The sequence below is a fragment of the Semicossyphus pulcher genome, unplaced genomic scaffold (genome assembly GCF_022749685.1).
Source record: "Semicossyphus pulcher isolate SPU_LCO1_2020_fin unplaced genomic scaffold, fSemPul1.0.p SCAF_9, whole genome shotgun sequence".
Taxonomy (NCBI): Eukaryota; Metazoa; Chordata; class Actinopteri; order Labriformes; family Labridae; genus Semicossyphus; species Semicossyphus pulcher.
The window spans coordinates 27,414,496-27,428,303 of record NW_027211770.1 but is presented as its reverse complement, the minus strand read 5'-3'; the positions used below and the strand labels follow the sequence as shown (position 1 = coordinate 27,428,303).

General features: G+C 43.4%; 1 protein-coding gene across 1 annotated transcript in view; it reads left to right on the top strand.

Annotated features, from left to right (window-relative positions):
• Positions 1-13,808, top strand: part of LOC138584648 (raftlin) — a 136,650-nt gene that overhangs the window by 65,037 nt on the left and 57,805 nt on the right. Inside the window, exon 4 of the mRNA XM_069656933.1 lies at positions 11,539-11,647. Within this exon, the coding sequence (XP_069513034.1) occupies positions 11,539-11,647 (109 nt within the window). The remainder of the gene's footprint in view (positions 1-11,538; positions 11,648-13,808) is intronic.

The window sequence follows — 13,808 nt, the reverse complement described above, 5'->3', positions numbered from 1 at the left end:
TGTATAAAAATTGAAGCCAAACCCTCTCTATCGCCCCCTGCTGACTGGTTGCAGTATAGGTCATAGAGCCCGCCTCCTCCATGTTATCAGATGGGACATGAGTCAAACTATAAAATCAAAATACACGTCAAATAAATTTTTCTCAAACATGGTTTCTGTCATTATAGTTAGTTCTTATCATGCTGATTTATGTCCAAGTGTTCATTTTTCTGACAAGTTGTCTGATAAAATGATGATTGACAGCTCTGTCGACAAACACGGCTCCTGCAGCCGATCAGTTCCGGATTATCAGAGTGGAGGACGAACGCCGTGAGAAGACGTAACTAAAACAATCACTACAGTCATTGAAGTTTCCATACCCGTGAGCGTTAACCTCAGACCAACACAGAGAAGCTGTTCTGCTGTTAAACACGCCGGTGTGCAGGATCCTTGCTGTTTATTTTCAATAGGTTAAGTGTGTGTTTTGGTTAGCGGAAGTGGCTATGGCGGCTACACCCAAATGATGTCACCATCGCAAGATGACAGCGACCGTCACGGGGGCTATTTTGGCTTCAGTTTCGTACAGTGAGAGCAGATGGAGACGTGTCGTCCATCTATATATACAGTCATTGGCAGGGCCACAGCCAAGCTGCTATATTTGAAAAGTTTGCAGTCAGAACATGTTGAGTCTTCAGCTTAATGTGGATGTGAACATATTTTTGTGACTTTGTACAGGATACAGATAAGTCTCCTTACTCTCAGAAGACTCACCACTGATTCCTCACAGCTTGAAGCATTTCTGAACGCAGACAGACCACAGATCTGTCATGTCTTCACTGCTTCACACAAACACAACCACACTGCTCCTTATCAACATCGACATCTCAGTCATTTAGCTAAAACTCTCACTCTCAGCGACGGCACAATAGCTGCAGAAAACCAATACATGATATGAAGAGCATCCGAGTAAGGAGCATAATAATCAGAGCCGCTGTGCTCTGACAGTTCTGCTGCAACTACAGACTGACGGTGCAACAAAAACACCACAGAAGACGTAAAATAAATACTAAACAGAGAAAACTGTGGGAGGATTTTGCTGTTGTTGTTTTCAGCAAAATAAATGAATCGAGGATCAGGGTTGTGATTCAGACGGGACGAGGAGGACGCCTGGGGGGAATTTGGTGAAAAGATAAATTCAAAGATAAGAAGAAATAAGGTTTGTTGAACCTCAGGGGAAGTTACAAAAGAAAATGTAGGATTCAACTTATAAGAAGAAAAACACAAGCAACGTACGTTATAAACAAAAGCATGGAGGAAAATAATAAGAGCAGAATACATTCAAAAAGTAATGAATGGAAACAATTAATTGGTTTGTGAAAATGTATGCTCATGATAATTTAAATTTGTAGGTGCAATAAGAGGATGCAGAAATTGTTTCCTGAGGATAAACTGCAATTGGTGCCAAAATGTGTCCGTCCTCTCCCTCATCCCTGCTGGTGTTTGTCGGAGATATCAGAACCCGTTTCCCTCCCTTCAGAAGAAACCGTCCTCTTGTCGTTCAGCGTGAGAAACAATCTCGGCTGCAGGAGATAATTCATCACAGCAAACATGACAACTTAATTTGGGTTCGTCAAACTTTTATCATAATTCGCAGTAATGTTTGCCATGTTGGTGCTATGTAAGGTGTTACAACGTGTCTGGTTCACTGTCAGTCACCTGACAGCCTCAGGAACAAACAAAGTCTCTGACAGAGAAACATATTTTAAAAACCTGTTGCTGTACGTTCAAACTCGGTTATCCCAGGCATTTCCTTTTATCAAGGTTGCCTTCTTTTAAGGTTAGTCTAAAAAGTTTTACTAAACAATCATGTTCCAATTGCATCAAGGCCTATGTGCATTAAATGGCTTCTTTTGTCGTCAGTGAATAAGGCCTGTCGTATATAGAAATGCTTAAACACTTTCTTTTCCACACACTTTCTTAAAATCAATCAACAAGTTTGTTTGGGGAAATATTGTGGTCATGGATTACAAGGAAATGGGATTAAAGTCAAACACCTGCACCAAGCTACCACCACCTGGCATCTCCAGACAAGTCTCTGAACCCACTGATTATCATCTGACAAAGATTTTGCCTCTTGGGACGACTACGCTGTCGCAGATGACCGTAGGCTTTAGAAAGCCTGGAACCAATTGTCTATATTATCTGACTTTACCTCAGGGTATTTATCTGCATTCACATGCTGATAACTCTTTAGGTAGATTAGTAAGAAGTGAAATCTGTGTCTGACCGAAGCCGGTGGGTTCAAGGTTGTATCTCGGCCAATGTAGTCCGCCTCTTGCTCTACACAGTGATGGTTTTCCTGCATGCAAACCAAAGCCTGTTCAAAAACATGACTGGTCAATACTCAGACGACAAACAGAAACAGAAACCGCAACATCTCCGCGACCAAAATCTTGGCTCTTACATTCAGATTCTGTAATCATATGCAGATATCTGTTTATAAAGATCATGGCCCAGACAAAGCACAAACATCTATGGAACCTGTCTGTCAAACTTCAAATTTCCAAGAGACGTTATCGTCGGGTACAGAACAAAAATCCTTCTGGCGATACAGCCAATCAGAGCAGTGATCTAGTAGCCAACACTTAGCATTTTTAGGCCTTCGTAACGTATTAAATGTTTAATACTGACTAGTCACATATCATCAGCGGCAGCCATCTTGGTTGTAAATGCTTGGACAGCGCTTTAATCCACCTTATAATGGATAAATGGTCGCTGTGGGACTAACTGTAATCAGGCTGGATGGGAAACTGTCTGGATGGGAGGGAACCAGCAGGGAAAACATAAGCTCACAGATTTGTCTGGTTCCCAGGCTACCTGAAGATGTTTTATGACAGTCAAAGTAAAAACTCAGTATGTGTTTTCCATCAACTGCCTGCATGAATTTATTCCAGAAGACATGACAACACTGCATAATTAATCAAGCGTCAGTCAGAAAGCATTCACATCATTTCAATGCCGCACTCTATCCATGTGGAGCTGTGATGTTTTTATCGACTGCTGCTGATAGAGACGTATGAGACACTCGCAGAAAGGTCTCCTGACTACATTTAAAAGATGACGCTGTATGACAGTAGAAGAAGCGTCAATGCTCCTCCACTTAGGAACAAAAAAGTATCCTGAATGTATCATAAATAAAAGCCACCAGTTTTAATTTATTTACTGTATCAATAAGAAATCAGGTTTCGTCTATGCGACTCTGTTATGAGACTTCATAATACACTTTCACTGAGGCCTTCTGAGAAGAAGCCAGGGAATCAGATCAGTAGCAAATTCAGAACTCTTTGGAAACAGTGCAACAGTTGCTGAATTAATCCCAAACTGACCTAGAATGGTAAAGTGAGCTGATTTAACCAGCTCTCAGGTTTCTCCTGTACGGAGTGTAATCCTTAGCTTTACAAGCAAGAGCTCAGTAATTGGATGTTTCTTCTTGCAGCACTCAGGAGTTGTAGTAGGCTTCTCTGCTTACTCCCTGCTCATCCTTTGTTCCACCTCTGGTCATTCTTCTCTATACTACGCCGCTAGTTTGAAACACAAGGTAATCATTTTCATTTGTTGCCCCCAGATTGTGGAATAATTTGCATCCAATAATTAGATCCTCCACCTGCGTTGATATCTTTAAAACCTGCGAAAGACCCAACTATTTTCTTTAGACTATTAATTGTCGTCATGAATACATGCCGGACAAGTCTGGCTTTTATTTTTGTATTTTATTCGTTAGTCAAGCAATTCTTTTTCAAGAAGAAAGATATTCTATGCTGTCCTTGATACGCTTCCATCCATCCATCCATCCATTATCTATACCGCTTATCCTGTTCAGAGTCGTGGAGGGGGCTGGAGCCTATCCCAGCTGTCATTGGGCGAGAGGCGGGGTTACACCCTGGACTGGTCGCCAGTCAATCTAGGGGTGACAAAGAGAGACAGACAACCTTTCACGCTCACACCCACAAGCAATTTAGAGTCACCAGTGAACCTAACGAGCATGTCTTTGGACTGTGGGAGGAAGCTGGAGTACCCGGAGGGAACCCACGCATGCACAGGGAGAACATGCACGCTCCACACAGAAAGGCCCGTGACATCTGAGATGGCACTCGAACCAGGAAGCTTCTAACTGAGGCCCTCACCACTGCACCACAACGCAGCCCATTCATCATCATTCATTCTGCATTTTGTCGAGTTAAAATACGTTCTATACATAAAACTGACTGACCCTTTAGTAACTTTGATTTTATAAACACAAGCTTCGACCTTGTTTCAAAGAACCTGATTTGTTCCCACTCCGTTTTTTATACTTAGGATTCAAAAAGCAGAGTTCAAGCTCTTAGTGCACCTGCTTGTCACAAACCATTGTCCATGCAGAAACTGAACATGACTTTACTTTTGAAGCCCTGAATGCCTGAAATAACTCCCATTACTTTGCACCTATTTGTAAATGCGTAAAGGGACTATAACTCTCCTGCTATAGGATGAATACAAGGCAGCAGCTACGTTTTAGAAGGTCACATAGTTGAAGAGCGTGGCATCTTATCTGCCCTCCCTTCCTGCAGACGGTGTCCATTAGTAATCACCTCCAATGCTGTCGTGTAGAACACCTCAGGTTCACTTTCAGCATGCTCAGACATTAATACAAACAGTCCAAACACTCCTCAGTGCTCCACTTCTGCAAACCGGTCAACAGAATTATCGATTCCGTATGAAAAGGCTACGGCTGAATGGACTGAAGGTCTCTGATTCTTTTTCTTGCCTTGCTCTCTGAAGAAAAAGACACCATGAGGGGGGAGAGGGGAAGGAAAGGAAATCACAGCTGGAGTGTGAAGAAGTAGAGAGAGAGGGGAGGAAGAAATGGGATAAAAGAAAGGAGCAAGAGAGAGTGAAAAGGGCACAGTCTAGCGTTCTTTGATGGCCCTGACCGAAAACTAGGGCCCGGGCTTTATCTCCGGCGTCTGTCACCGTGGAGACAGCTGCTCACATCAGCACCACCCCAGAGGAATCCAAATCGCCTCGAGGGGAAGGAAGAGAAATAAGAGAAACCAAAAAGCAGAGCATCTCCTCTCCAGGTCTCATTCGCTGTCAGACCCTGAAATCAAACCAAGAAGTGAAAGAGAAGACAGTGGGGGGGTTGAGGGGTTACAGTGAATGGAATTGAAAGCAGCTATTCTTCCATGGCTCCAAAAGAAGACTTGAAGGGAAAGTGAAGTAGAAGAGCAGCGGTATAGGCCTCTTTATTTAGCATGCACAGTTTGTCAGAGGAGTCAGTCAAGTCTCCACAGTGTCAGCCTCAGCGTGAGAGGCTAGGGAACTTGACAGAGAGAGACACTGCTGGAATCTGTACATAGTAAGGAAAAGAGGTTGTATACGTACAGCGAAGTATCATCTGCAAATGTAAGGATACTGTCGCTTGACTGTCATGTCTGGCTAAAGAAGTTATAACTTTAGATATCTTAGATGGTAATTTGTCCCAGGCAGTGCCCAAACTCCCCGTTAAAACCTGCTGCAGGACATAGGAAGAAGAAAAAAACGGCGGTGCAGACAGAACGGATTGGACCGATTAGAAATTTTAAATGTCAACTGTCAAATCTCCCAGTGTTCAATTTGATTCTGATGGAACAGGGTTGCAGTTTAGCAGGCAATGTCTGATGGGATATATTCATCATTATTGGGTAATTGCAAGGAGCCCCTGTGAGCTCAGGCAGAGAAAGCGAGGGATTGAAAGAGAGAGAGATGGGTTGAGAGGTAGGAGAGGGGTGAAAGGCGTATAAGAGAGAGCCGGAAAAAGAGGAAAATAAAGAGGTACTGACTAAAAACCATTACAGGGGATTCGCTCCGCTGAAATTACTCACAAATGTGTGAAAATGTGACATTAGGAGGGATGTGCTGTATTATTAAAGTGCTAAACATAGGCTCAGATGCTTCCTGACTTTGTCGTCATACCAACAGATGGGCGCCGTGTGATGGAGGTCTGACGAGGCTCTGTTCCTGATGGAGAAGGAACATTTTTGTTAATATTCGCCGCCTATGATGAGAAAATGGTTGTATTCAGCCTTGACTTTTCTCTGCAGCACGAGAAAAGCTTTTCTTCTATATCGTGAGAGCAATTCAACTCCTGTCAAGCAATTTTCTGACGCAGGTTACATTAAAGTAATAATTTAAAACACTTCACTGAATGCATACTTTGGAACTGTCAGGGAGTGATTGCTTGAAGCCGTATATAACCTGATTTTACGTCTTTCAGCTACATCTTCCCTGTGAAATACTGTTCTGTGCTCAAGACTTGATGCAGGTGTATTTTTAGCAGCAGTTAAAAGATCGAACTGATTGTTAGAAGAGCTTTATGTGCTAATAAGGGATATTAAGGCCTCACAGTGCTGATCATTAAAAAGTGACAGCATTTGAACATGTACTTGTCTGCAGATTTATATAACATGGCAAACTTCCCCTTTAACCAATGTTTTAACCGTGCTAGTGACGTGTCTCTACAATGTCGATTGGTTGATCCTCGGCTCAGACTGAAGTCTCCAGAAGATGCAGCATACTGACTTTCCCCTTGTACCACTTTTTGGGCTTTGGGTCTTAGTTAAATATATTGGCAATCATTGAGAAGAGTGCTGTGAAAATTGGTGTATAGTAAAGCTCTCTTAAGCCCTTTTTACATTGTGGTTCTGCCACAGCGCTGTAATGAAGCGCCGCCGTCATGCTGCCTTTGCATTTTACACTGGACCAAGCAATGGCAGCGTAAAGCCGCCCCAGTGCGTGCTTCCCATTCACACGTGGCCCTGGTACGACCTCGGATGTCAGCTCTGAAGCGGAGCGACTTCACCCCACCACTCCGCCTCCGTGCATTTTACATAAAGGACGAAATGTAACAGAGGATCCCGCCTTGAACTGGCAGTGTAAAAGGTGCTTTAGAGTCACCTGCAGGTCAAAGTTTGTACTTATTCAGTAAAGTAGTTTAAGCATGTACTTGCATGTAGACTGGCACATGACTCCTGGATGATATATTAATTCTGGTGATCCCCTGACTTTTCCTTCCTCACCATCATCAGGTCAAATTTACTTTGGTTCATACTCAAAGGCCGACAAAACCAAGGACCTTTTCATTAGCATTAGCTGTGGTGTATGTTTAGATCTTAATAGCAAATATTAGCACGCTAAGCTAAGCCAGTGAACATGCAAAGCATTATACTGCTGACCATCAAAGCCCTGTTATAGATTGTATTTTTGAGCGTGTTAGCATGCTGACGTTAGCGTTTAGCTCAAAATACATTATGCTAACTACAGCTGCGCGGAGCTAGGGGGCTGTAGGCTCTTCTTCTTGTCTATTGTTCTTTAAATTTAGAATACTTTGCTTTCATACTTCAGTAACCGATGTGTATTTTTTATGGTTTGCAGTTTAAATTAAAAAATAAATAAAAATGTAGCGCCTTTGTTCGGGGAAGATTTCACAGTGTAAGTAAATGAATACTTTACAGAATGTTGCTTTTTTTTTTTTACATTTGTCTTTCTCTGAAAAACAATGATATGTCAACACAATGCCTTTTCATACCTCAGTGAACACAGCGTAATTGGAAACCGCACAATTACAAATGATGTGGCCACTATGCTGCTAAAACAAATCCCTAAGCAAGCCATTAACAGGTGATGCACAATTAGTTACCATGTGAACGTCCAGCTCCGGTGGGAGAGATTAGTCCAACACAAGATGTTCTGTGGCGAAGCAGAGGGTGTGTGTGACCCCTCTGTGGGCAGACAAGGTGGGGGTGGGGGGTTAGCAGGTGCACTCACCCAGGAGGGAGCTCCAGGTAGGCAGGCAGGCATTTGACACCCGTCTAACCACACGAGACCTCAGGGGTTGACAGCCGGCGCTGCTCGCTGCATGAAAAGTCGTCGTTTCACACAGAGAAGATGGACTGCAGGTGATGCAGCTGCTATTTTTAACCCGAGGCCTCCCTCCAGGACTGAGTGCACCGTTTCAATTGTTGTTCTCACCCACCTCTCTCCCCTCTCCCTGTCCTCCTCTCCCTCCCTCTGCCTGCTGAGGTCTGCAGAGTTTCAGTCCAAAATGAGTTATTCATCATTTAAATAAAAGGGAAAACATTTGATAGCACAGAATGAAAATGAAATTCTTTGGCTGAAGTGGCGGGGCTTGATTAAAAAGAATCTCTCAGAAGGACTGAATCATTTCAATTTTATTTGTGTTTTTCCAATGATGAGCTGGAGCTTTAATTTATCTCCCAACTGAATTTATATTATAACCAAAAAAAAGGAGCATTTTTTTATCTTCTGAAGCTTCCTCTTAACTTGGAGCACACAAGGACACCGACCTCTCTGTGCAGCCTTGGCAAAACATGTATAGTGCAATTATAATGTAGAGTACAAGAAAGGAAAGAGGACAAATGGTTTACACTTAACTTCATTATATACCCCACATTGTTCCTCTGTATCTCTTCCTCTCTGTTGTGCTCCCTGCAGATATGCCTGCAGCACAATCAAGCTGCTGGCTGCTTCTGCTTTATGTTGCAACCAACAGGGGATACATCCACCTTTTTCTGACAGCGCCACCAGGCATCTGTCATTGTGCCTTTGAATGTTGTGACGCTGCGAAAAAACGAGAGCCTGCTCCCGGCTCGTCGTAATGAATGTTTCACAGAGCGTGTGAAGTTTGCACTTAACGAGTCAGCCGGCCCAGTTTCTGCTCCGCTGTGTGCTGCGACAGCAATACCCGCACAGCGTCGGGTGTCACTGACAATAGAGCAGAAGTGTGGTGACTGTGTTTTTGTTTGTTTCTTTTGGGGGGGATTCTTTTTTTGAGGATGGGTAGACGCATGGCATAAATGAGGCCCGCTGGTGATTCTGTGACGTCTAACAGAAAGACTTAAAGATGTGATAATGCGGAGATGTTCAAACTGTGTGATTCATGCGGGAAAAACAGAGCTTTCACTGTAACAAGCCTGTGGAGATTTGTTAGCTACATTTATTCAGGCAGTAAAATGACAAGTAAAGTAAAATTTAGGCAGATTTCTGACAGCGAAAAGGAAAAAACAGGTGAGGCTCATCAAGCAAACACTAGAAAATACAGTATCAAGAAGTTTATTGTGCTCTCCGGGTTCCCTGTGAATATAGTAGGACAGCCTTCGGTCTTTTGTGCGTACAGTGAAGCTCTGGCAAACATTAAAGGGCCGCTCTACAACTTGTCAAACTGAATTTACTAGTCACAGACAGAACAACAGCCTGTGAAAACACTGGTGTAATGTCTGCTGTGGCTCTGAAAGAAGCTGTTTCAAGTCAGAGAAAATGACTCAAGGTATCCCAGCTTGGGTTTGGAGACGACAAACTGGGAGCTTAAAAGTAGAAGAATGTGTTTACCAGGTATGGAGGACGAGAGAGGTTATTGACTGGCATTGCGGGGTGGGGGACGTGTTGGCCCATCTCACTGTGGGGATTAGAAACCTCTGCCACTGTTGCACAAATTCACAAAAGGTTCTTTTAAAGATCTGTTTCTGCGAGTCCCCCAACTTAAAGCTACTTCAGAATCTGTCAATGCAATGAAATGCATGTTGCCCTGACACTCGCTCGTCCCTCCTCACCAATAGTAATGAATACTCAAATAGTAGTAAAATAGATTGAGTGTCCTTTAACTTTAATTTGTTTGGATAAAGATTACTTGTGTAAAGATAAAAGGAAACATGTGATAAGTGAATTTATAGTGGCAGTAAACATTCCAATGGAAAAAACCTTCCGCATCTCTGTATCACTCCGCTAAGCCCCTCCCACCAAATGAGGCACCAAACATGTGCGCACATTTTGCAACTGGTGCGGAGAGAGAGGAGAGATGCTGTTTATTCCAAAAGTGCACTTTATTGCTGGCAAAGTGTTCAAATACTACTAAAGTTATCATAGTTATGATACTAGGTGTGGACCACTTTTTTACCTCTAGGTGTTGGAGCTTAGTGCTACCGTTAGCTGTTACCGTAAGAGCGACCGTTACCCGTTAAGAAGGAACAGGGCGACCTCTGCATCGCTTCGCTCTTCAGCCCCTTAAGCCCAGTTCAGATCAACGATTCACATCGCAACGAAACAGTTTTAGAATGTCGCAGAGAAAATTCAGCTCCAGATCCTCTTTCCAAACTCTCCGTCTTCGACGTTTATTAATCAGTGTTACAGCTAACATTGTGAGCATGTCACTGTCATCCACTTCTTTTTATAGCGATAACAGAAATCCAGCTAGCTAATTAATGTAACCTCGGCCTAATTCTAACGTTTTATAGTATTAAGTGGTGGGTAAGTAGTATGCCAGTGCGTCGTTGCTATGGAGACAGTCAGCTGTGTCTGTGTGCATTACGTTGCTTCGATGTGCAGCTTTAGAACGTTTACGATCACATGTCAGGGGATTCTTTTGGCAGTTGCATCCAGTCTTGTTACGAATTTATTTACTATCATATTTGTATGTGAAAATGGAAGCTGAACCAACAGCCCAGTTTAGTATAAATTATATATATTCTAATAATCATACATAATTTAATCATAATGAAAAATAAAGGAGAGTTATTGTCCAAACTTTGTTGACCAGTTGCATAAAGCAAAAGAGCGTGTTTTCTCATAACCATTCAACTTAATTAAATGTTAGTAGTTGTCACATTAACTCACTCACTCTGCATCCAGTGGGGGGCGTAATAGAAGAATCCCAGTGATAAAGCATTAGGAACATACACACTCACACACACTCCCAGAGGGACATGTAAGTGCACTCAGAGGGAGTCGTTGCATGCACTGGGAAGCTGCAAGCACAGCCTTTAATACACACGACAGAATGCACGCATGCATCCTTTACCCTCCCACACATCAGGCATCCGTGTCAAGCCAGAGCTCCTGCAGAGCACACACACACAGCCCTTACACACTCACACACACACCTACTGTTCATGCATGTAAGACTGAGGAAGAGGGCGTGTGGGGCTTCTTCCCCTTGTCAACAGGATGAGAGAGAGCGAGATGGAGGTGGAGGCTTTCGTCTCCTCGGGGCTGGCTCTGGGATTTCCTCCAGAGGACAGAGGAGGAAAATACAACACCATATAAATAGATTCTCCCCGCTCTAAATACTGATGTGGCCTCAGCGGGGAGGGCTGAAGGGGGGCGGGACCAGATTTGCATTGAAATTCCTGCTTTCTGCTCTGCATGTGTGTTTTCTTTCATCCTAGTGTATCTTTGTCTCACTTAAGTGTTTTATTGTATTTCTCTCTCGCCTCCCACGGGGGAACAATAACATTAACAAAGCCCTCTTGATGCAGTGTAATTTGTTGATAGGGGGGTATTTCTGTAGATTTCACAGACTCAGACATGAAATCTTTGTGATGTTTTATGACTGTAATTCTATAAATGTCGTCCGTTTGTGAGTGTGTGTGTGTGAATGTACCCATGTGTGTCGTGAGCATTTGTCCAGCAAGCTGGCCATCTGAAAGGCAGAAACTGATTGTCCTCTCTCCCCCACTGTGGTGCCTGCAGGGTGGAGAGGAGCCAGCCAGTCTGCCCACCGTACAAACTGCAGCTGGAGGAGTGTCTGTCTGCAGAGCAGGTGCCCACCCCTGAGCTCATCCAGGGCTACGTCAAGAAGGTAAGGGCAGCTTTACAAACGCGAGGCTGAAGGTTTTGTCAGTCTGAGCTCAGCTGGAAAGGAGTGATGCAGGGAGGGATGAGTGCAGAGAAATTGTGGCGGCTTTTATTCCAAGTACAAGGCGAGATGCAGATTCTGACATCAAAAACTGAGTCAGATATCCAAAGCTGACAAAATGTTCCCAATACCAGAATAAAAACTCAGCCTGCTACCAGGCCTCGAATCGCTTTGTTCGGCGTGTCACCCTGTTTGAAGGTTCCCAAAACACAATGTTCGTATGTTTACAGCCGTGTTTTAGTGAATCCGCCACGCAGCGGAACCTGCATGCAAGCACACTGCTGTCAGGGCTGAAGGCTTTTAACAGCAGCATGTCACAGAACGACTCAGACACACGTTGGAGCAGTGACAAAAGGATTTTTCCCCATGTAATTGCCACTTTAAAAGAATAACAAAGAAAACACAGGGGTGATGGTGACGTTAGTGTATTTCCAAAGATGTCTCAGGTGGAAATTAGAGATAACTTTGAAACTAGATTGTGTGCCCCGTCCACAAAAAAAACATCCATGTTGTTAGGCTTCTGCTGCTTCGACAAAAAACATGCTTGTGCTAGATTGTTATTTCCTTTAGCATCAAACGTTGGAACAGTTTCAGCTTGAGCCCAACCCCACTCTGATTAAAAGGGATAACAGTGTCGTCAGACCTTTAATGCTCTGAGCATGATACATAGGACAAACGTTGGTTTGTAATATGCACATTGATGGAAAACTGTTCTGTCTCTTTACACCTGGGCTCTGATCTGAATCCTAACAACATGTTATACCTCTTTCCCACTGATATTAGCACGTTGACGCAGGTTTTTCAGACCCGGAAAGACCTGCTTATAGATGTGGATAGTCTCTTTTCCCGTTGCCAGTGAAGTATCCTCCTGTCAGTCTCTTTTCTGCTGCGTCACCTTCTGGACGCGCCGGAAACAGGGTTAGTAAACAGTGCAGATGTTACGGTGGTTAGGTCTTCATTCTATCTATTACTCATTCAGTCTGTTTATGAATCTCGGCGCGACAAATTCGGAATGATGTTCGAGCGCTGCTCAGAATTTGTAGCTGAGATGACGATGAGTCGTAGAAGTTAGTGACGGAGCATCGCGCTGGAAAGTGGGCGGAGATTAGCGTGTCGACACAGGTTTTGTGTTCCCATCAATGCCGAAAAAGCCGGGTGTTAGTGGGATTTTTTGACCAGTGGGAAAGCAGCTGTCGATTCAAGGGCTAGCTGAGCTAGCTGATTGAAGTTAAGGTGTTATTCCTTATAGGGTTAGGACACTCCTTACAATAAAACAAGTGTTCCACTCACAGGGATCTGTTTTAGTCGTGTTAGTTTGTTTCTGCACATAATGTCATGCAGGAAAAGCAGAACTTAACTCAAGATCAAGATTAGAAGCAGTTTTATCATGCCGCAGTTTATAATAAGAAACATTCACAGTAAAATTCAGGCAGTGCAACAGGAAGTGAGACGCTGCAGTCTTGATTATTGGCAACAATAAGGGTCGAAGTTTTCTGATAAGAGGTCTTGAAGTGTCTTTACCCAGACCAAACATCTTCCTGGTGACGGGAAACCAAGGACAGTCAGACTCAGGCCTCATCTGAATACGCCCTCTGATAACTGGACTTAGTACAAAATGTTTTTGACCCAAAGAACTCAAATAGAGAGAGAGAGAGTCGCCACAGACACCCAGTCTGTAATACTGCAAATGCAAAGGCTTTCATCAGTGGGCCATAGGCTCAATCACCATTGTGTTACCTCATGCAGCGATAGATAGAGACTTAACAGAAATGTATTTAAATAAAAATCTTTGAGATAATTACTTTAATATACAATATTTTATTCTGAAATTGTGTGGAGTCTAAAGCTGCGCAAACTTCACCAGCCTAGACTCGATGACACTGGGTGGCTGTGTGTGGCTCAGAGGTAGAGCAGGCTGTCCATTATTCACAAGGTCTTTAATCATGTCCATGTATCTTTGTGCAATAAACTGGAACCTAATTCGCCTAGCTTTGAATGTGTAAGTATGATGACTTAAAGGTAAAGATGTTGCTTTGAATGGCAAAATCATCAGCGTATAACTGTGTGTGTGTGTGTGTGTGTGTGTGTGTGTGACAGGGCGAAT